Source organism: Montipora foliosa, chromosome 7, assembly GCF_036669935.1.
Source record: "Montipora foliosa isolate CH-2021 chromosome 7, ASM3666993v2, whole genome shotgun sequence".
NCBI lineage: Eukaryota > Metazoa > Cnidaria > Anthozoa > Scleractinia > Acroporidae > Montipora > Montipora foliosa.
In genome coordinates this window covers 41,783,476-41,804,835 of record NC_090875.1, presented here as the reverse complement: position 1 = coordinate 41,804,835, position 21,360 = coordinate 41,783,476, and the positions used below count along the sequence as shown (strand labels likewise).

General features: G+C 38.7%; 1 protein-coding gene and 1 long non-coding RNA gene across 4 annotated transcripts in view; one reads left to right on the top strand and one right to left on the bottom strand.

Annotated features, from left to right (window-relative positions):
• The window catches only part of LOC138009538 (uncharacterized), a 23,383-nt gene extending 3,152 nt beyond the window's left edge, over positions 1-20,231 (bottom strand). The window contains exons 1-2 of one of the 2 annotated variants that reach the window (XM_068856610.1): positions 19,956-20,231; positions 557-1,411 (exon numbers count right to left, since the gene is read on the bottom strand). In XM_068856610.1, coding sequence (XP_068712711.1) covers positions 557-1,344 — 788 coding nt within the window. In that variant the 5' untranslated portion in view covers positions 1,345-1,411; positions 19,956-20,231. Of the gene's footprint in view, positions 1-556; positions 1,412-8,848; positions 12,472-19,955 lie in introns of those variants that run through there. The other variant, XM_068856609.1, reaches the window with a different exon arrangement.
• On the top strand, positions 3,561-6,432 carry LOC138009542 (uncharacterized). Of its 2 annotated transcripts, XR_011124431.1 has the most exons (4): positions 3,561-3,915; positions 4,336-4,475; positions 4,854-4,923; positions 6,256-6,432. It is a non-coding gene; the product is annotated as an uncharacterized lncRNA (long non-coding RNA). The 2 variants fall into 2 exon arrangements; XR_011124430.1 differs by lacking the exon at positions 6,256-6,432 and having other exon boundaries at positions 4,854-6,235.
• Positions 20,232-21,360: the final 1,129 nt, after the last annotated feature.

Here is a 21,360-nt window from a genome sequence, read left to right as displayed (position 1 = left end):
CTGTTAAGTACGAAAGGACCACTTTTGTCTTTCGTCCTCAGTGATATTTAAGATTCTTTCACTAGTTCGCTTTAACTTGTACATATAATAAATACTCATATTTATCTTACCACCTACTTCACAACGACCGAAGAGCATTCGACACGTCCGGGGTTGTTTATAAGGCATCTTGTTGGGACTGCAATGAGTTTTACATTGGTAAAACGAAACGTCGCTTATGTGACCGTGAAAAAGATCATTTCAAAGCACTCAATGGGATCAATCAAACTTCCGCCATTGCAGATCACGCAGTAAGAACAGGTTACAACATAATGTCACATGTAGCATACGAAACGTCGAGTCAAAAGTAAAATGCGCTTTATCATATCATTATGTTTGTAGCGGCTAGCTGTTTGTTTTATGTTTTTGATTAAGTTGAAATGGTCAAAGAGCAAGAGTATTTATGATGTCACGCCATACTTTATTTATTTATTTACCGGTATTTCTTTATTATTATTATTATTATTATTATTATTATTATTATTATTATTATTGGTAATTCAAACGTGCCACTTGCCTCGTAAGTTGTTGCTTCCATTGTTTTACCTCTTCTGTACTGCAGCAATGCAGTGTGGGCTTTTCCGCGTTTCCCACAGAAGAGACTAAATTGGCTTCGCCTGGCAGGACCTCAGGAAGTTGAATTGTCGCCTGTGGTGCTGCATATCCGTCACCTTGTTCCTGCACATGCAAGCATGTCACCTCTTCTTGGATGGGGAAGCGCGGAGCCTCCCTTGCAGCTGTCCCATGCGGGCGACAGTTGCCGCCATTAGCATGATCAAGGAAGCTCATTTCACGTGCCTGCCACGCACGTCCTACTCTGTGGACGCTCGATCCATTGGCCTCCTCAGCAACAAGTTCCTCTTCATGGTTTCCAGGTAACCCGTTGATCTGCTGGGCACCCTCACCAGAGGGAACTCTGAATATATTCTCCGACGCTGAGTGTCCACTATGGATGACGTGATGGGCGCCAAGCCCCATAACAGGGTAGTCCCTTCCGCTGGTTTGGTCAACAGTCATGTCAGCCATGTGCCAGTCGCTCATTCCTCTGCCTCTCTCAGCAGTGCGACTCTGCCAAAGCCCGTTGTTTGGGCCTCCAATAAGCTCACTGGATTGATTGTTCACAGCTCCTCCCACAGCAGCGTCACTCAGCCCGTTGGCTTGATTAGCATCTGCCCCCATAACTTGGCTTTGTTCCGTCGCCTGCCAAGCGCCTCCGTCAGCAAAGTAAATTGAGTCCGCGGCAGCATTTGCTCCAGTGTGGTTCAAGCCGCTGGTCTGATAAGTAGCTGCATCAGCAGGGAGCATCGGTCCACCATCCCCTCCCTCAATTATGATGAAACCTTCGTCAGGTAGATTCGCAAGATCAGAGCGACTGTGAAATAAAATGAAATTCTCCCGTGAGCAAGCTCACGGATTAACTGGAGAAGAATTATGAAGGCTTTTAAGAGCTGCCTAGTGGTATTACGTAAGCATGCACTTGCGTTTTTCTGCGGTGTTGGGGAGCTAAGGCAAGCGCGTTTTTGAAATGCGGACGACAACCGGAAGTGAGCTGTTTTCCCTTTTAACTTGTCTTCACACAGCACATTGTTAAAGTGGTACTATGATCAAAAAATAATTTCCTTTGTTTCTTCATATTTTGAAAGCGTGTTCGCTTAACACCTAACTCGCAAAATTTTGAGCTTTGAGTTTTATCCAAAGGCTGTTTATTTTAAGTGTAAGTTTTGGATTTCATGGTCCGCCATTACTCACGTTCAAAACCGGCCGATTGGACCTCAGGGGGTTGGATCTAGGGAAAATGACGTCATTTACTCACTAGCTTAAGATTTCAGCGTGTAAACGCAATTTATTATATATGCAAAACACGGGTTGAAAGGTCTGAAAGCCCGAGACTCCCGTGCTGCATATTAATTAGGCCGCGTACACACGGGTTGCATTCTTAAACTAGTGAGTGTTTGACGTCATTTTCTCCGCGACCCAGCTCTCTCAAGATTTTAAAGTTAGTAATGGCGGACCAATAAATAAGAAAATTCCAGCTAAAATAAACAGGTGTCTTTTTAAAATCAGAACTTAAAACTTGGGTGAGTTAGTGTTTAGTTAACATAGTTTTGAAATCCAAAGGAAAAACAAAATTTTTTTTTGGTCGTAGTACCACTTTAAATATCTTTTCTCTATTAGGGACGTCTAGTTTAAAAATTTGGAAGACACTACTGTCCCGTTGCCCGGTCAGCCGGGACAGGTAACCCGCTTAGGGTGGAGTGAGTTTTCTCCATGTGAATGCTGAAGATAGGGTACCCCGCCTGACTGGGGTGATGTTCATCCGGGCATTAATCTTTTAGTTTCAACATTCTGCCAAAGCCCGCCAAAAGAATATGGCTACCAGCCGTTACAGGCCTGGCGAGCTTTTCCGCCGAATTCACTTCAAAACGTCGAGGGAAACAGTTTCCTTGAAGAAAATGCCGAAGAATACGACAAAACCATCGACGTATGGGGTCCTATAATCATGCATAATAGTTGATTTGCTGCTTCTAGGCCTATTCTTTGGAGCCGACGTTTTGGATTAAATAGGTCAACATTAAACCACATAACTGGAAAGATGCCGCTAAAAATGCCAATGAAATGGATATCGCGTTTACCGCCAAAACGTGTCCTTGCTGTGTTCGTGCTTAGCGAGCACGCGAAAGCATTTGGAAACCTCACTCCAGCGCACCGGGGCTATAAATATGCTTGCGAAGGCTCGCTCTCGCTTTTTTTGAGTACGGGTATATTTAATTTCAAGTCTCGCAAGTGTGACTGTTATTAGTATGTACTAAAACAGTGGATAGCGTTGAACGCCCGAGCTGATTGGCTACTCAAACTCCGGATATCCTTTGTTAGTATATACTAAAACAGTGGATAGCGTTGAACTCGCGCACTGATTGGCTCGTCAAACACCGGATATCCTGTGCTATTTACTTCCGAGCAACTCAGGAAAAAATAGCGTCCCGATTTGCATCCGTGATAAGTGAAGAAGACATTCAAATAAATTTTTTGTGGTGTATATTATCTCACTGTTTTAGTATATATTAAACAACTAGCCACCTCCAATTCGGTGAATAGTTGTTAAGTATTCACCTTCGAGCAATTCGCGCGGAATTTGCTCCCAAAAATTTCCTAATCTTTGCAGGAATAAATGAGTTAAAATCGTCTTTTTGTGCTGTATTATGTCACTGTTTTAATATATACTAAAACAACTATTCACCTCAACGTCGGTGGCTAGTGGTGTATATTTACCTCGCCGCTTCGGTAAATATCCACCACTAGCCACCTCCACTTCAGCACTATGACTTCAGTGAATAGTTGTTAACTATCAACTTCCGAGACAACACAACCAACACAGAAAACAAACATTTCAACCTCGTTCCCAGGGTCTCTTTGTGGTTGAGGAAGGAGGCAGAGAAGAGAGATCCTGGGAACAAATTAGAATGGATTAGAAGCGGAAATGACGCAAGTCACACAATGCAGTCACGGTGAGTATCATCCCATCCACTGAAGATAAATTGTAGCGCTTTACACCGCATAAATCACTATCCATTGGATAACTCAATTGGTTTTGCTAGTGTTTATCCGCTGGATAGTGATTTATCCGGTGGATAGTGCTGTCTATCGTTTGAACAACTGGGGCTAGCAAAACCAATTGCGTTATCCCCAATGTATAGTGATTTATTCGGTGGATAGCGTTATCCACCTTTTGAACAACTGGGGCCAGGTTTGGTAATTTGGAAAAAAAAAATGCACGTGAAGAAACGTCAGGAAAATCTGACCGCCTCTGTGAAAAGGAAGGACTAAAGGAAAGGCAGACCCGCCAGGGAAAGACAAGCTATTGTAATAGAATTGTAGGTGAGTCTTAAATGGAATTCTTTGCCATTAGAGCTTAGATTAGCCCCTTTTCTGGCAACTTTTAAACATGTTGTTAAAAACTTTTTGCTCAGCTTCTCGGTGATCTGTCTAGTATGGAGTGTTAATTACTCTTTTACAGATTATCCCTATGGTTTCTTACTATTCTCCTTACAATTGATTTTTTTCTTGTTTAATAAGTAATATTTAATACATGTATATAGTTGTTTCCATTAAGTTGTAATAAAAATAAATAAATAAATAAATAAATAAATAAATAAGTCACTGGTAATGGGAGCTAATTACCAGATGAAGCTCAGGTAAGAGCAACAAAAACAATCAATGATCAGTAGTTGTGTTTTTGTGATACATCTTTTCTTAATTGCTTGATTAAAAACAATGTAAAATAACTTTACATTGCAGGAATTCAGTGAAGGTCTCAAAAACTCCACTGCTCCAATACTGTCAACGAGGTTTTCAGAGAGGCAAGTTACATGTACTTATGTCCTCCAGGTCCCCAAGCATACAATATGGGCAATTAACTGGTGGAACTGACACTCTTGGTAATATTGCAATTTGTTAATAGGATTTTGTGACAATAATATCAAACATACAAATATACAAACTAATTTAAAATAAAATTATTAATGTTAGCAGTATTAATAATGTAATTAAAATAGAGATGCCTAAGAATGACCATTGAAATTAATGACTGTATACACTTATAACTATGTTGATATGATCGATGCATATCTAAATTTAATGTATATATTTATATTTTGACTTCATTTTTCTCTTCCTTGTTCAAATAAGCTTGAATCAGCAATGTTGTAGATCACAACACCATTTCATTTTTTCTTCAACCTTTGTGTGGCAGGATTGATTGAGGAGAGGTTGTAGAACAGTAATGTAACGGCACCTTGCTTTTTTGTGTTTAACAGAAACTGTATGGATAGAGACATGTGATGACATGTGATGGCCAGCTGTAGCCAAGACTGTGTCATGATTGAGGTAATTGAATATTGGGGAGCTTAAGTATGCAATGTTTTTTGAGACATGGACGGCAACCGGAAGAGAACATTTCATGTGCCCGGACTGTGTTGTCTCCCAGCTTTTTATACTATGCATCTCTAATGGAGAAAAGATACTCAGCAATGTGAATGTGGTTGTGTGAGGACAAGTTAAAAGTGAATAGCTCACTTCTGGTTGCCGTCCAGGGCTCAAAAATGTGCTTGCTTAAGCTCCCTATTATGCTTTAGTTTGTTATTGCATTGCTGTTTTGCATTGAACAGTTGTTTACATCAACTGCATTCAAATGCTGATAATAAACCAAAGAATCATATGTTTAACGGCATTGAAAATATTGGAGAAAGGTCTCACAGTTAATGAACTAACATTCAATAGGAACAAAATGTACTGCTATTTAATTTTAGGGTGAATTATTAATTTTTCTTTGTTTAATTTTGTTGCTTAAGCGACTTATACTGCCATGCTTTTTATACTCTTGTAAAGAGAAAAATATGTTAACCTCTCCTTGAAAGTCTTCTTCCCTAGTTCATGGTCACTATTACTGTGTACCATCTCCCCTTCCCTCATTATTCAGAAAGAAAATGATGGCAGCAACAATTCATCTGTGCCATGCAAAGATCCTTCTTTCTAGGTAGAGTCTGATTTACAGGTACCTTGAAAAAAATATATATATTTAAGGCATGTTTTCTCTCTACAGGGGCTCATTTCTGAGAGCAGGTCTTTCAACAGGGCAACACAGCACAATTGCTAAGTTTCATGCCTGTTTAAAAGGGGTTGATCAGTTTGACATTCAGTCTAATATCTTTGGTCTGAAAAATTCCTCAAAAGTCTCGGAACTTTCAAGAAATGACCCCCTTGTATAATATTTTTCCCTGTCACAAAGTATAATATCCTTGAATTTAGTCAACTGTAACAGTGAAAGGTGCATGTACTTTTGCACAATATTTTTCAGTCATTGGACTTTACGTTGTTTATAAGTTATGAGATTAATAAAAGATGGTGCTAACTGACCTATTACATTTTTAAAACTTTGCTGCTTGTAAAACCGTCATGCCCAAATGAGCTTGAAGCTGAGACATACGTGGCTTGAGATCAAAGTTTGGGTATTTAGGTAATAGCTATATCTTTTTTATTTCCATTATTTGAAAGCCTTTAAGAAATTATTGTTTGTGGTGGGTAAAATTTTGTTAATTGCACATGTAGACATGCACTAGTAGACCGTGCAGGGCTCATACAACATAATTTTGAATAGTGGCTGATTTACTTTCTTGTTTTATTTTGCACATTGTATGACATGTCCTATCCAACAAACAGAGAAAGAAAAATCTTTCAGATGCTCAGTTGCAGGTAATGGTAAATTTTTTCCACATAAGTGGCCATGTTTTTCAATCAGATAGTAGGCTTGGCACTTTCAGCACTTTGAGGTGGCAACCAGTTACTATAGAATAAAAAGAAAGCAACTGGAACTTGAAATTGAGGATCTGAATGGCAAAGAACAAAGAGGTAATAATGATAATCATTGTAATTTAATCATGGCTATAATTGCCAGCTGTTTTTGTGATATTTTTTTATTTCCTCCCAACAATAATTCAGCATTTGGTAAAGGAAGTGTGGCATTTTAACTTGTGCAACTCAATTTTGCTGTGCAATATATTGTTCATTAGTACAGTAATATATTTATGTTGTGGTGGCTAAAAACATTTCCACGCTTTTCAAAAGTGAAGTTGTGACTCAGTGCAATACCTTATCATAACATTTGAAGCATTCATCATGTCATATTTACTATTATCTCGGTATAGGGCAGTTGAGTTTATGTTGATTGATTGTAAGTGATTGAAGGAGGGAGGCTTTCCAGTGGTCATAGTAACCAGTTACCCAAGATTAAATTAATAATAATAATAATAATAATAATAATAATAGTAATAATAATAATAATAATAATAATAATAATAATAATAATAACAATAATAATAATAATAATAATGGAAACTTTATTTGTCTTTGGGTACAGTTGTAAATTTCTCTACATATAGGCAATTAACAACTGGCTACTTGAAATTGAAGTGAATCAAACAAAAAAATTAAAGCAAGTTTTATTAATTTAAGTCTGTGCTATCGCAAATCTTATTTCTATGACAAAAGATAAAATAATTTATGTTGCTCTAATGGCTAGATTTATCATTTTTTTCTTATATAGTGTTGTTGCTTTTTGTCAATAAGGGTCAATAATAATAATAATAATAATAATAATAATAATAATAATAACAACAACAACGTGGGGAGAACTGCATCGTCCCCAAGAGATATCAAGACACCGAAAGCAAAGTCTCTTTTTTTCATATTCCGTGTTCTCGTGTGGCTCCTTTGATAATTTTCTTCCACTGCACTCGACATTTTGTAAGGTATCTCTGTAGGGTGTACCTCTTTCCCCAAGAAACCATCCTTCCTGCTGTTTCTTTTTCATGTGAATCTGCATATGGCTTAGCCATAGACTAATCGAACCATGCCACTTGGCCACAAGGTTTGTGAATCGCATTTCCTCATCGCAGACTGCCATCTCGTTGATCGATGGCATGAGACACCTTGTGACAAACGTAAAGGTATACCTCTTTTGCTGGTGCGCCGATTGGGATGAGCGTGCCGTCGATCGCCCCCACATAATCTCAGGGAAAGCTCCAACAGACTGAAATTTAGTAATAGTTTCCTATAAAAGATCACAATAGTTAAGGCGGCGGATCCAATAAAACTACGGCTCTTAAAACTTGAAGTGATTAACAGTTAAATGTGTGCATCAGAATATGAATCATTCAACATTTTTGGAAAATACTCTTTAATCATATTCGAACATCACTGTTATTGTGTCAATTTATATGACAGACGAACCACGGGATGCGGACCGCAGAGAGAACAGCATTTAGGACAACTCGTTTTCTCCGAAAATATACTGTTATGTGCCCTTTTGGACCCCTGTTTTTTGGGAATATTCCTACCCGAATGGAAAAAACGTTTGAATTTAGGTCTAAATTACAAACACGAAATAGATTATATAAATGAAAATGGAATGCTCTCTAATGATCGTGTGCAGTACTAGGATACTAGTAGAGTTTAATACTTTACAAGTCAATTAGTACCTTTGTAAAATTTTGGTAAAACACTTAATCTCAATGATTACATTCATTTCTTCTCTTGATGAGGGAAAGATTATCCACTCGCTAGCAATACACTTTAAACACTGAGCAACGGAGTGAACACAGCGACTCGCGCCTGGCCTTGGAGATTCCCCTGGTCTCTGCGACGACTGTCAAGAAACTTCCACTTGCAAAGTACTGTAAGGCTATCTGGACCTAAAACTGATTAAAAACAGTTGAATCCCTGAGCAGACTCGAAAGGGGCCTCTTAATCCACAAAGACGTTGAAAGTGACAGTGGTCAGAACATAGAAAAAAGGAAAATTACCCACCTGAACCTCCGCCGGATCTAGCGGAAAATAATAAATTTCGCCTGGTCTTGCGCCTCAATGTGGTCCTTCAAACTTGGAAATAACGCACTCAGTTCTTTCAGGTGACAATCTGTAACGTTCAATTACCTCGCATCTTCTCATTTCAGTCAATACTGTTCCTTGTCTGTAATTTTTTTCTCATGACTTGGTGTTAGAAGTGCTCCCTCCAACGCCAACCATTGTTATTCACACTTTCCCGGGAGCTCGCGAGCACACGTAAAATATCCCGGGAAAACAGTATGTTTTTTTCGACCCGAAAACCTCGGGCCTCTGGATTGAGCAAACATCAACACAACACAACTAGGACACATACATACAGTTTGACAAAACTGTTGCAATGTGATCCAGAGAAGTTCTGTAAAATAGGAAGTACGGGCAAGTACCAAGAGAATAAAAACTCCTACTATACCTATACAAGCTGGCCATATTATCCCCTCGAAATTTCTTCGAATGTTGTTAATTTTACGAATCGGTTGAACGTCTTGATTGTTTGTTTGAAGATAGTTTAAACAGATAGTTCAATTTTCAGCTCTGAGGGCCTCCACAACAAGAGCGCTCCTCGTTGTACTCAAGCCCTGGAGGTTTTGACTGTATCGGAAAACGGGCCGTTTTTATATTCCCTGTCGGCATGATTGACATGAATGTCATCAACAGTCTCATTCATTGGTCGACGACGCATGGACTTCGATCTTGCCAGGTCGCTTATACGTATGCAACGTATACCTCGTATACACCTGGTATACACACGTCTCTTTCCGCCTTTCCGCCTTGATCTTGGGGTTGCGGACGCGCCATTTTCCATTTGTTGATATGGTAACCTAAATTCAGGCATTCTATGACAGCTGTCACGTGATAAATTTCGACCAATGAGCAGCGTTCATGCAGATATTCATGTCGGACGAAAAGTTAGAAGCCCTCGGATAGGTCGGCATTTTTTCGCTTTGGTTTATTGATAATTCACCATAAATGCGCCAGATTAAACATATTGGAGTTGTTTTTCATTGCTATGAAGGCAATTTAAAGGTCAGACGAATTTTAATCGTACATTTTTATAGTATTTTACGAAGTCCCACATTACATTGTTTTGTTGACACGCTTCGAGTGTGCCCTTTTTAGTAATCGATTTCTCGCTTTGTGTTCACTTTGAAGTCTTATAGCACCGTATAGCATGACAAATGGGTTTTCTATTTAATAGGTCGCACCCCTTTGCCCCCGCAACGGATTTTGAGTTTATAATAATATTGTAGTCGAAATACAGCAAAAAGGTTGCAAGATTTGTTGTGTTCGCATGACATAATGGCGCGGAATGTTAACTCCTTTCGAAGAGTACACGGGGAAAATGTGGCCAGATAAAAATCTATCTTTCATGTTTTGCTGAGCTAAATGCAGCTGAAAATGTATGGAAGCTCAAGGAGGCAGCACATATCATCTGATGATACGCAAGGGAAGCTCCCAAGCACCAATTGGCCAAGAGTCAGTTCAAGCTCGAGGAAAACCAGTTTCACTCTAAAACCGGAGAACCATTGTTGCGTATGAAGTATTCTTGTTGATCAGTCAATTGTCCCCACAAGAGATGAGAGAGAGTGGTTCATGATAGAAGAACGTTTCGATTATTTCAGGTTTTTCTTCTTCTTTTAACATTCAGAACTCACTCATCAAATAAGATTTCTGTTAAAATTTGTGATATGGCTCCAAATTACAGCTGCTGATGTGGGTTCAAAAAGGCTCGAAACAGTATTGACACTTTAAATCGACATGATTAGTTGATGGGTCATTACAACAATACTGTATCATGCTTCCATACATACGTGAAACACCAAAATTATATTTGTGCTGCCATTGTGATAGCATGAAGGAATCAATTGCCTATATTTTATCTTCAGGTACTTATAACTAAAAAAAAAACGAACTCAGCAAACCCAGTTTTTATTCTTATAAAGTGATGAGCAAATTACCTAAACAGAAACGGTCATCTTGGTTTGCTGCTCACTTTTTGGCCAGTGCTAAGAAATGTTACTATGCTTAGCTATAAGATCACTATCGTTTCATATAATACCATAATGCTGCAGTCCGTGGTTTCCAAGAATGTGCCATTTATGGCTGTAACTGCTACAGCAACAAGAAAAATAAAAGACAATCATAATGTCTTTTGATCCTTAAAATTTTCAATCAAAGTGGAGACCATAATGATTGAAGCTTTGTTAGGGAACTATTATTAGTACACGGCTTCATTGAATTGAGCTGCTGAACCAGATGTTACAGATGATCAAAATATGTTGGTCAGTGCATATAAAGTTTTCTTTACTGATTTTGAATTATCTTAACTCAACCTGTGCTTGATACAAACGACGGTGTTTCAGGAAATTCGTGCCCATAATTTGTTTTCCAGAGTTCTGAGAGCAGACAACATGCTCTCAATTTTGGGACTAATATTTCTTTTTGCAAATCTTCCCCAAAAATCTTGCAAAATTAATACTCCAAATATCGGTACCGCTGTAAGTTCTTGCAGAGGAAAACCCGCATGTTTATCTTTTCATAGTCCACTTATGCATGTTATTAAGGGCTTCTCAGATGCGACAGTTGCAATGGCATCAAGAACAATGAGGTACATCAGATGGGGAGAGGAAGGAGTGAACATGAGCGACCTCAGACTGTATGAGTGCAGTAAGTAACACAGCACTTTATTCCTTAACTGTCAACTGAGCTGCATTTTGTTTTTCAGGAGATTCAACTCGTCTTTGCCTAATATGTAGCTCTCACGATACACGATATTGTTTTGATACCGTGTATCATTGTAGTGCCATGGTAGATGTCTTAGGTAAATAGCCCCCTGAGAAGACATGTGGTTACTAGTATAATACTAAACCCAGAAAGATTGAAGAAAATAAAAGAGAATGGAGAAACATTGATTTGAGGCTGACATGTTGACCATTTTTAAGTTCCTTGAAACTTCTATATCACCACAAACCTGTTACATGTACCTTTCCAAGACAAAATCTCACTGCAGTTAATCCCTGTCCGGCAGGGTTAGTATTTGAATGGGTGAGCTCAAAATATACAACTCTCTGTGAGAAAAAAAGGACCGAAAGTTCTATTTTAATGCTCAAAAAATGCAAACCAAGCAAGGAGCAGAATTTGTTAGCCTCCCTTACGGAAAAGAAATATTGATACAAAAATAAATAAATATTGAATGATATACAGTTTTTACACTCTAATAACCTGATGACATAGTGTGTAGTGCCTGTGACAGTGCACAACCACGGAAAGTTAAGTTTCTGAGACTCAGCAAAGTATTTTAATATACATGTACAATAAAAAAATTGTTCATGGATTTATACTTATGAATAATTAATACCAGTAAATTAAACAAAATCAACAGTATTGTTACCGATACAAATAGACAGTAGTTGTAAGACATTCTTAAGCAATTCTTAATATTATTTCACCGAGCACTGTGGCACCTTGTAATAACATACTTTTCCCACTTTTCCTTTCGTAGTATTGAGATAAAAGGGTTATATCCAATTTTCGCAAAAAAAAAACAAAACAAAACAAAAAAAAAACAATGATGTGGTGGACAGTTACCTGTACGTCAAAAATTTCTCATTTTCCATTAGTGTATGCAATAAACCTGTGAATTCTCTGGCAATGTAACCAATGAAACCATCCATTATCATGGTTCAAGTCAATGGCTATGGCATTTTTGTCCTTTCCATTAGTTGGCTCTGCTCTCAGCTGCACTTGAACCTGATAGTTTGCTTTTATTTTTCTCTGTGCCATTTTCAAAAATTCCTGTCTTGGTTTGTCGTGGGCACCACCAATACCTTAAAACACCAACGTGTACAGTACATTTTTATCTCCTGAAATTTCACTACTGCTGAAAGTACTGTCATGTGAGCAATTTGACTATCAGGGGGCTATCTTCACAAGATAAGCAGCATTTCTCTGAATAAGAACCCCCAAAAAACAAATGGATTGATATCTTATTTCAGAAGGTAAGCATAGGTGACTTAGTTTATGTTAAGATATGTACTACCGGTCTACCAAGGGCAACTTTCAGTGACATGGTGAACTAATTTTAAGGACAGACTATTTACAGTTTGCCAGTCCATTATGTCACAAACAATAAAACATTTCCTTCTTCAAGAATGTCTTCAATTTCCTCTTTTTTATACAGAGTACTGATAGTTTTTACATTCTCATCACAAAACCAAAAATTATTATTATTATTATTATTATTATTATTATTATTATTATATTATTATTATTATTATTGTTAATTCTAAGATCCTATTTGCCCCTTTGACTACTATTTCGGTATCCTTTTTTGATCATAACCTTTTATCAAGCAAAACACCAATCGAATCGAATCATAAGGTATACAGTTGTTAAGTTCGGGTTTTCACTTATATAAAATCGACAGACAAATTGTTAAATCAGTTGAAGAAACTTTACTTCTAAACTTCGCGTGTAACCATCCATCTGTCTGCATGCAGTGCTAACCACGGCTTACAATTTTCAGATGTCTTGACTGATGTACACGTGTACACTCATAGTGAGAATCACGTAATTTATCACCAGTCGATAGCCAGTGGCGTCAGTCAAGCTCCCGTTTTCTTTTTAAGGCAAGCTATTGACCCAGTTAAGAGAAAACTATAATTTAAGATCGAAAACTTGTTGTTGTTGAAAACTTGGAGGGGTGGAGAGTGGGGATCGAGTGCATATCACTCCCTCTGCCATCGAAAACTTGCATTCAGGGATCTCTGGTGACATATACCAAGGAAATCCGTACCTGTATCTTGTCCATGCTCAAGTAAGCTCACAGGATTCGTTTTGAATTTCAAATGGGGTCTAGAGAATTCGAAACCCTGACAATCTCTAATATCTGACGGTGTGCAGTTAATTGAAACATACACCACGAAAATAAAAAGTTGCCTTGAACGTTCCATGGATAATCTGCAAGTACTTTTATTTTTTTTTAACTTCTTGGGTGTGTTTGTGTGGAGATGGTTCCATTGCAAGTTCTCAGGGACTTAACCTAACACCATTGGACAATTTTTGTACTTACCGATTAATTGGAAGCATTTATAGTATTCCCTGTTATAAGAAATACTTGGGTCTCATTATCGGAAATTGTCGAAATGCGCTTCCCCAAATGCAAGACAGACACATTAAGAAAGTATAAATAGTGAATTTTAATAGGCAATAAACGGAAAACGAGTGTTCACTTTGATCCAGGGGCACCCAACGACCAATTTGTTGTAAAATGTATTATTTTACCCCAGTTAATGAAAATAAATGTTATTTTAGGCATTTTCAGTTGTTTTTCAGTGTTGCTGGGGAAACATTATCTGTTCCTTTTTCCCAGCAAGACACAATTAAGAGGGGTCTTTTTTGCCTTATTGTGCCATTGTCTTTTGCTGTTTACTAAGGTAAAACACAAATCTCAAAACTTAAAACACAAAAGCATTAATGAATCTCAAAACACAAAGAAACATTTTGCAAAACAGAATCACAAAATCCACAGCACAAACGCATAAATGGAAACATAATCACATATCTCACAACACAAACACATGCAGAAAATCTCTCCACTGCTGCGCGCTCTTCACAATATTATTGTTGAAAATAAATTCCAACCATCCATCACTGAAAATAAAACAACCAGCCTCGGTGCAGCCCGACCTGGTATGCATAAAATTTATAACTGACCTTTTAAAATTACCAAAGACTCAAAGCTAATAATGTTCCAATTCAAGATAAATCATGACATCATCTACACCAAAGACAAACTTAACAAGGCTAACTGATGATAGTCTATATGCCACCTCTGTAAAAAAGAAAAGTACACAACCAAACGCATGATTTTACAGTGCGTCCATGTAGTCTTTTTCTGGAATAAACTTACGGCACGGTGCCGCTACAACACCAAAGAAAATATTTATTTGAATGACTTAACCCTTCTTTAAGGACTTGTCAAACCCAAAAGTACCAGAAAGCTTTTTAGTACCAAAACTTCTTTATTTACAGAAGCAATCTGGTTGAGGAATCGTTGCTCTTTTCGCTTTTCAAACTGCAAGTTAACGAAACTTTGATGACTGAAAGGTATATTGCAATCAAAAACAAAACTGGCAAGTTTTATAGTAATAAATGGAATTGCCTCATTTCAAGTAATTTTACTCCAGCTATTCAGTAATTTATGAAGGTAAAAAGAAGCACTGCGAGCACTGCTTGTAACGCACATGTATTTATTGTTTTTTCGTTCCAATTATTTCTTCTAGTTTAACCATATGCTCATGTATTTTCTTTTTGATCAGTTGTATCAATAGAAAATAAAACGAAAATTCTTCATTGACCAATCAGAAACACGTTAGTTTGTTGAGTATATAATAGGGCATTTTATTTCCTGGTCTCTAAAGGGACATAAGTTGTTGGTGCAGCATCAGGAGAAGTTCTACCATCAGCTCAGGCTTATCAAGAGAAATTGTTTAATTTAATTATGGGTCACGTGACCATTTTAGTGCGCCATAAACAGGAGGGAGGTCTAGGTGAGGTGAAAACACCGTGTGTCCACAACCCGGCGTTTGCTCGACATGCATGATTTTTAATTCATAAAACAGAAACTTGCCGTTTCACTGTTCCCTTCACAGTCAGCAGTAAATAGAAGCTAAATCCTTCCATCTTAAAGTGCGATAAAAAAAGCACTACCTTTTTTCTTCAGATTTTGAAGTGTGTTTGCTTAACACCAGACTGGCAAAATTTTGAGCTTTGATTTTTATCCAAAGGCCGTTTACTTCGAGTGTAAGTTTTGGACTTCACGGTCCGCCATTACTCACGTTCAAAACTGACCGACTGGACCTCAGAGGGCTGGATTCGGGGAAAAGTGACGTCAAAGGCGAAGTAGCTTAAAATTTCAGGGTGTTAATGCAGCTTATTATATTGCAAAACGCGAGGTTAAAAATCTGAAAGCCCAAAACTCCCGTGCTGCATATTACAGCGGTTATCAGTAACACGCGCCACTTAACGACAGTTTCTCATATTCGAAAATAAAAGTTAGGTGGACGTCAATCAAATGTTTCCATGACGAATTCAACTGCCGCCAAGAGAACAGGAGTATCGTCATGGAAACTTTTGATTGACGTCTACCTAAATTTTTTCTTTCGAAATATGAAACTAAGTCCTTGCGGGGCGCACACACGCATTGCATTCTTAAAGGAAACCTCCACTAAAATAGGATTATATCTTTAAAATAGTTAACATAATGCTCACAATCAAAATTGTTCGAAAGTTTTCCAATGGGAGCGTTTGTATCTGAAATAAATAAATTTTAAAAACGGTTGTTTTGGTTTTCAAATTTCCCGGGCGCCGCCATCTTGAATAATTGTGACGTTTCATGGTTGCCCTATTGTTTTAAAACAAAAGCTGTTTGTGCAAATACAAAAGAGCAACCATAACACGTCACAACTATTCAAGATGGCGGCGCTCAGGAAATTTGAAAACCAAAACAAGCGTTTTTGAAATTCATTTATTTCGGATACAAACGATTCCATTGCAAAACGTTTGAACACTTTCGATTTTAAACATTATGTTAAATATTTTGAAGTTGTATTCTTGTTTCAGTGGAGGTTTCCTTTAAAGTAGAGAGCCTTTGACGTCATTTTCTCCTCGATTCCAGCTCTCTCCAGATCTTAAAGTTACTAATCGCGGACCATTAACGCATTGACTCCCGGGGGTTCCCCATTGACGAGTAAAATACTAAGTCTGACCAGTTTGGGTATCAAAGGGTTAAATAAAAAAATTCGATTCCAGTTAAATCAATGCTTCAATCTTTGGTCGCTTAGTGTTTAGTTAACATAGTTTTGAAACCCATAGAAAAATAAGAACTGATTTTTTGGTCACATTTAATTTCTCTAACAGCGTTATTTCTCTTTATGTCACCCATTGTTATTAATTTGCCAGCCAGAAGCTAATTGGCTGTTAAAAGAATAAAATATTTCGTGATTGGCAAATTTCAATATCAAAAGAAATGTGACGTCAATGTTTCTAAACAAGAAGTATCGCCATAGACCATAGTTAATCTAGGGACTAGTTATGAAACCCTGGGGATTTCAAAAGCAGGAACAATACAGTCGCAATTAGATGTTGAACCGACCGTGGCCCTGCACAATCTTTTGTTTTTTGGTTCGCAAGTTAATTTCGAATAAATTAGTCGAAGCTTTTGATTGGTTATCCTGCCGAAAAAAAGCGTGTTTTTGTCGGGTTTTGTGCAGGATCAAGGCCAAAAAAGCGAACAAAACCATCAAACAAAGAAACTTGTCGAGTTTTATAACCAGTCTACATCTATTAACTATGCATAGACCAAATCAGCTAACTCAATGCTGTATCCAATTCAAATTTCCCGGAGTTAAGGTGAGCAGACACGAGGGGTCATGTGGCAGAGACAAGTTGCAGCGACAAAAACTTGTGTAGAGTACACTGGGGCGATATGTAGCATGGGTCGTGTAGCGGGGACATATAGCAGGGACAAGATCGCAACATGTGCACACACATGAAAATATGGTGGGTACATGTCCCAGGGACATGTTGCAGCGATTCGAACGCACTAGAGCGGTTTTTAATTGAGTGTCGAAAGTAATTAGCGAATTGCTTTGGTTTATGATTACTTCACTCAGTGATTGGTTCAAAGTTCTCGCGCCATTTTTCAAACCAATCAGAAGTGAAATCAAAGCCAATCGTGGCTCACTCGTGCACATTTTCCCGCGCTTTGTGTCGGCTACGTGTAATTACTGCGAATTTTGAATGGTTTACTGGATTGTCTCCGTCGTTTTTGATTGGCCAAAGTAATTACTTTGGTTTTGGTTTTAAGCCACTCGATAAAAACTCGCTCTAACCAATCCCTGATTACTCCCGGTACTATATACAAATACATACAAGTCCAAGTTCTAAATCCGTAAAAATATGCAACTAAGTTAACCATACTGTAATACTATTGCATACAAAATTTCATTCCCGCTAAAATATAACATAGTGGTGTATCTAGTCGGATGCTCTAACCACTGAGCTACTGGAGACTCAATGGTGAGCAAGGTCGAAATGTGGGTTTTGACTCGAGCTGCATCACGCAGCTACAAAGTCAAATAACAGCAGCATAGCTCATAACTGCATCACGCAGTCACATTAAAGCATATCTACGATGCGGCCAACCAACCACCCAAGTGAGCAAATGTGAGAATGAAATACACAGTAAATGAAATGGTGACAATAGAACCCACTGGAAACTCGGAAAAATCCGAGCCCCAGATGGGATTCGAACCCACGACCCTCCGTGATCTAGTCGGATGCTCTAACCACTGAGCTACTGGAGACTCAATGGTGAGCAAGGTCGAAATGTGGGTTTTGACTCGAGCTGCATCACGCAGCTACAAAGTCAAATAACAGCAGCATAGCTCATAACTGCATCACGCAGTCACATTAAAGCATATCTACGATGCGGCCAACCAACCACCCAAGTGAGCAAATGTGAGAATGAAATACACAGTAAATGAAATGGTGACAATAGAACCCACTGGAAACTCGGAAAAATCCGAGCTCCAGATGGGATTCGAACCCACGACCCTCCGTGATCTAGTCGGATGCTCTAACCACTGAGCTACTGGAGACTCAATGGTGAGCAAGGTCGAAATGTGGGTTTTGACTCGAGCTGCATCACGCAGCTACAAAGTCAAATAACAGCAGCATAGCTCATAACTGCATCACGCAGTCACATTAAAGCATATCTACGATGCGGCCAACCAACCACCCAAGTGAGCAAATGTGAGAATGAAATACACAGTAAATGAAATGGTGACAATAGAACCCACTGGAAACTCGGAAAAATCCGAGCCCCAGATGGGATTCGAACCCACGACCCTCCGTGATCTAGTCGGATGCTCTAACCACTGAGCTACTGGAGACTCAATGGTGAGCAAGGTCGAAATGTGGGTTTTGACTCGAGCTGCATCACGCAGCTACAAAGTCAAATAACAGCAGCATAGCTCATAACTGCATCACGCAGTCACATTAAAGCATATCTACGATGCGGCCAACCAACCACCCAAGTGAGCAAATGTGAGAATGAAATACACAGTAAATGAAATGGTGACAATAGAACCCACTGGAAACTCGGAAAAATCCGAGCCCCAGATGGGATTCGAACCCACGACCCTCCGTGATCTAGTCGGATGCTCTAACCACTGAGCTACTGGAGACTCAATGGTGAGCAAGGTCGAAATGTGGGTTTTGACTCGAGCTGCATCACGCAGCTACAAAGTCAAATAACAGCAGCATAGCTCATAACTGCATCACGCAGTCACATTAAAGCATATCTACGATGCGGCCAACCAACCACCCAAGTGAGCAAATGTGAGAATGAAATACACAGTAAATGAAATGGTGACAATAGAACCCACTGGAAACTCGGAAAAATCCGAGCTCCAGATGGGATTCGAACCCACGACCCTCCGTGATCTAGTCGGATGCTCTAACGAGCTATGAGCTATGCTGCTGTTATTTGACTTTGTAGCTGCGTGATGCAGCTCGAGTCAAAACCCACATTTCGACCTTGCTCACCATTGAGTCTCCAATAGTGGTGTATGAATCTAAAAATCTTTTCAATCAGGCTTTGAAATGCGCATAACTCGAGTGTGGCATTAATATATTCTCCACTGTCAATTAAAAGCCGTAGTCTGATAGGCCAGCGTTCCTTTGTGCTAACAAAGCATAGGTTTTCGCATACATCTTATCATAAATATCCTCATCAATTAGCCATACACCGGCAAGTTTCTTGGGTTTTGGGAACACGCAAATTGATACTAAATTTCCCTAATATCTCTTGAAAACAGGCGATTATTGCTAGACTACGATGTTAACATTTTGTTTCTTACTTTAAAAAACGGAGAGACATTACATGATTCGTGTCCACTGGTTATACAAAGTATATGCAAATCCTGACAATCCACCTTCTAAATCCTTATAAATATACTACTAAGATTAACCGTATGGCAATATTTTTGCACAATCATGACCGCAGATCACGTGAGTGACGTCACCGCCGCCATGTTGAGGGCAAAAGAGCCTTTTGGGACAATGCAAAATAATTCATCAAACCTAATGACTCGTTTTTAACACGTTATAGCGGCTGTTGGAGGCCGAAAGTCACTCCATTGATCCATCGTGTGTAAAAATGGTCTGGAAACGAGGTAAATTACAGCTTAAAAGAGAGGAATACGTTGCCTTTGGTTTCAACACGGGCATTTCTGAAAAAAACATTGGCATGCTCCATGGACAATAAAATATTTCTGGCCCCAGTTGTTCAAACGATGGATACTTAGCGCTATCCGCCGGATTAATCACTATCCAGTGAATAAGTCATAGCGAAACCAATTGCGCTATCCAATGGATAGTGATTTATCCGACGGATAGCGTTATCCACCTTTGGAACAACTGCGGACTGATCATTAAAAACAAAAAACCCATACCTTAATTATCTTCTTCTCTTAATTGGTGCTAGGGAGACGCCCTTTCAAAATGTAGCCAATAATTTTTCAGAATTTGTGAAAGAATACCGGTTTTCGCTTCACCATTAATAGTATGAAACATTTTAGACCAAAATTCCCTGTTTGACTGTTTGGCGCAGTAAAAATCTTATCCCGCGACTGTTCGTTGGTGGCGTTGTTGGTTTGTTCAACACTTGACCAAAATTCGTTCAACGAAGGAGGTTGGGCAAAAGACGAAGACAAAGAAACGGAATTCCGGAGTCCGCTTAAGCGGTTACAACATCTCGCTTGGATTTGCGAGGAACTAGAAACAATAACCCAGGCTCTCCCGTCCATAGGGGATGGAGATAATGGGATGAGAGCATGCCCGTTTTCTACAAATATCGAACGGACCATTCAAACGGAGTCAACTCTATTCAGCATGTTGAACCAATGTTGCATGAAACTTAATATCAGTCTAAATTTGAAGTTACACTCTTTCAGCATTTTCTGCACTTCCAAGCATATCAAACAACACTTTAAAATTAAACGCCCTCGATATTTGAATCAACTAAAAGCTGAAGGCATACTGAACAAACTTTGAAACCTCTTAAACGTGCGTTTGCGGATACATGCAGGTGAAAGTTTCTGGCGCCTCGCAAGAAAGAGTATTTTAAACAGATGTACTCCACGCAGTGATTTTTTAAAAATAAATTTACCAGCTTTTGTTGCAAAAAAATACATTATATAAGGTGCGTACAATTGATGTGCTAAAAAACGCAAAATGACTACTGTTGGGAAAGATAAGATCTCAAGTTCATTGAAAAACGCTAGAAAATTGGTAATCTTACGAAAACGCCAATAGCTAGATGACCAAAAACCTAATACTGTGTAAAAAAATGTATTCATTCTCTCCGAGCAAAAATCGAAAGGCAAAATCTACAAATCTACAAAGCTAGGCCTTATAATTGGCCATTTTACAGTTGTTTGCTCAGTGACCTAGCCTTTGTATGGCTGCGAGGCTGCCGGTGACCTTGTATTGATACAGACCTCACTGCTTTTATCATGTAAATTGTGTTGTTGTGATTCTAATTAGACTACATTAGCGCAAAGGTTTGTATCAAAGTAGGGTTACCGGCAACCTCGCTTCCATTCCTAGGCCAGGTAACTTTCCTACAACTGTCAGCGGACAGCGTCTCTAATGGAGGCGTTCCGCAGTTTAGCTCTGCTGTTCTTCAAGTCTTGGATATAATGAGCAATAGTATGAATTTAATATTTAGGGCCCTAACTAGTTTATTATGGCATGCCTCTCTCCATTCAGTTTTCCATTTAATATTTGTAGTAGTGTGTGTTGTACTACTGTGTGGAGAAACCAAAATATAAATTATAAAATAATCTAATTAATCAT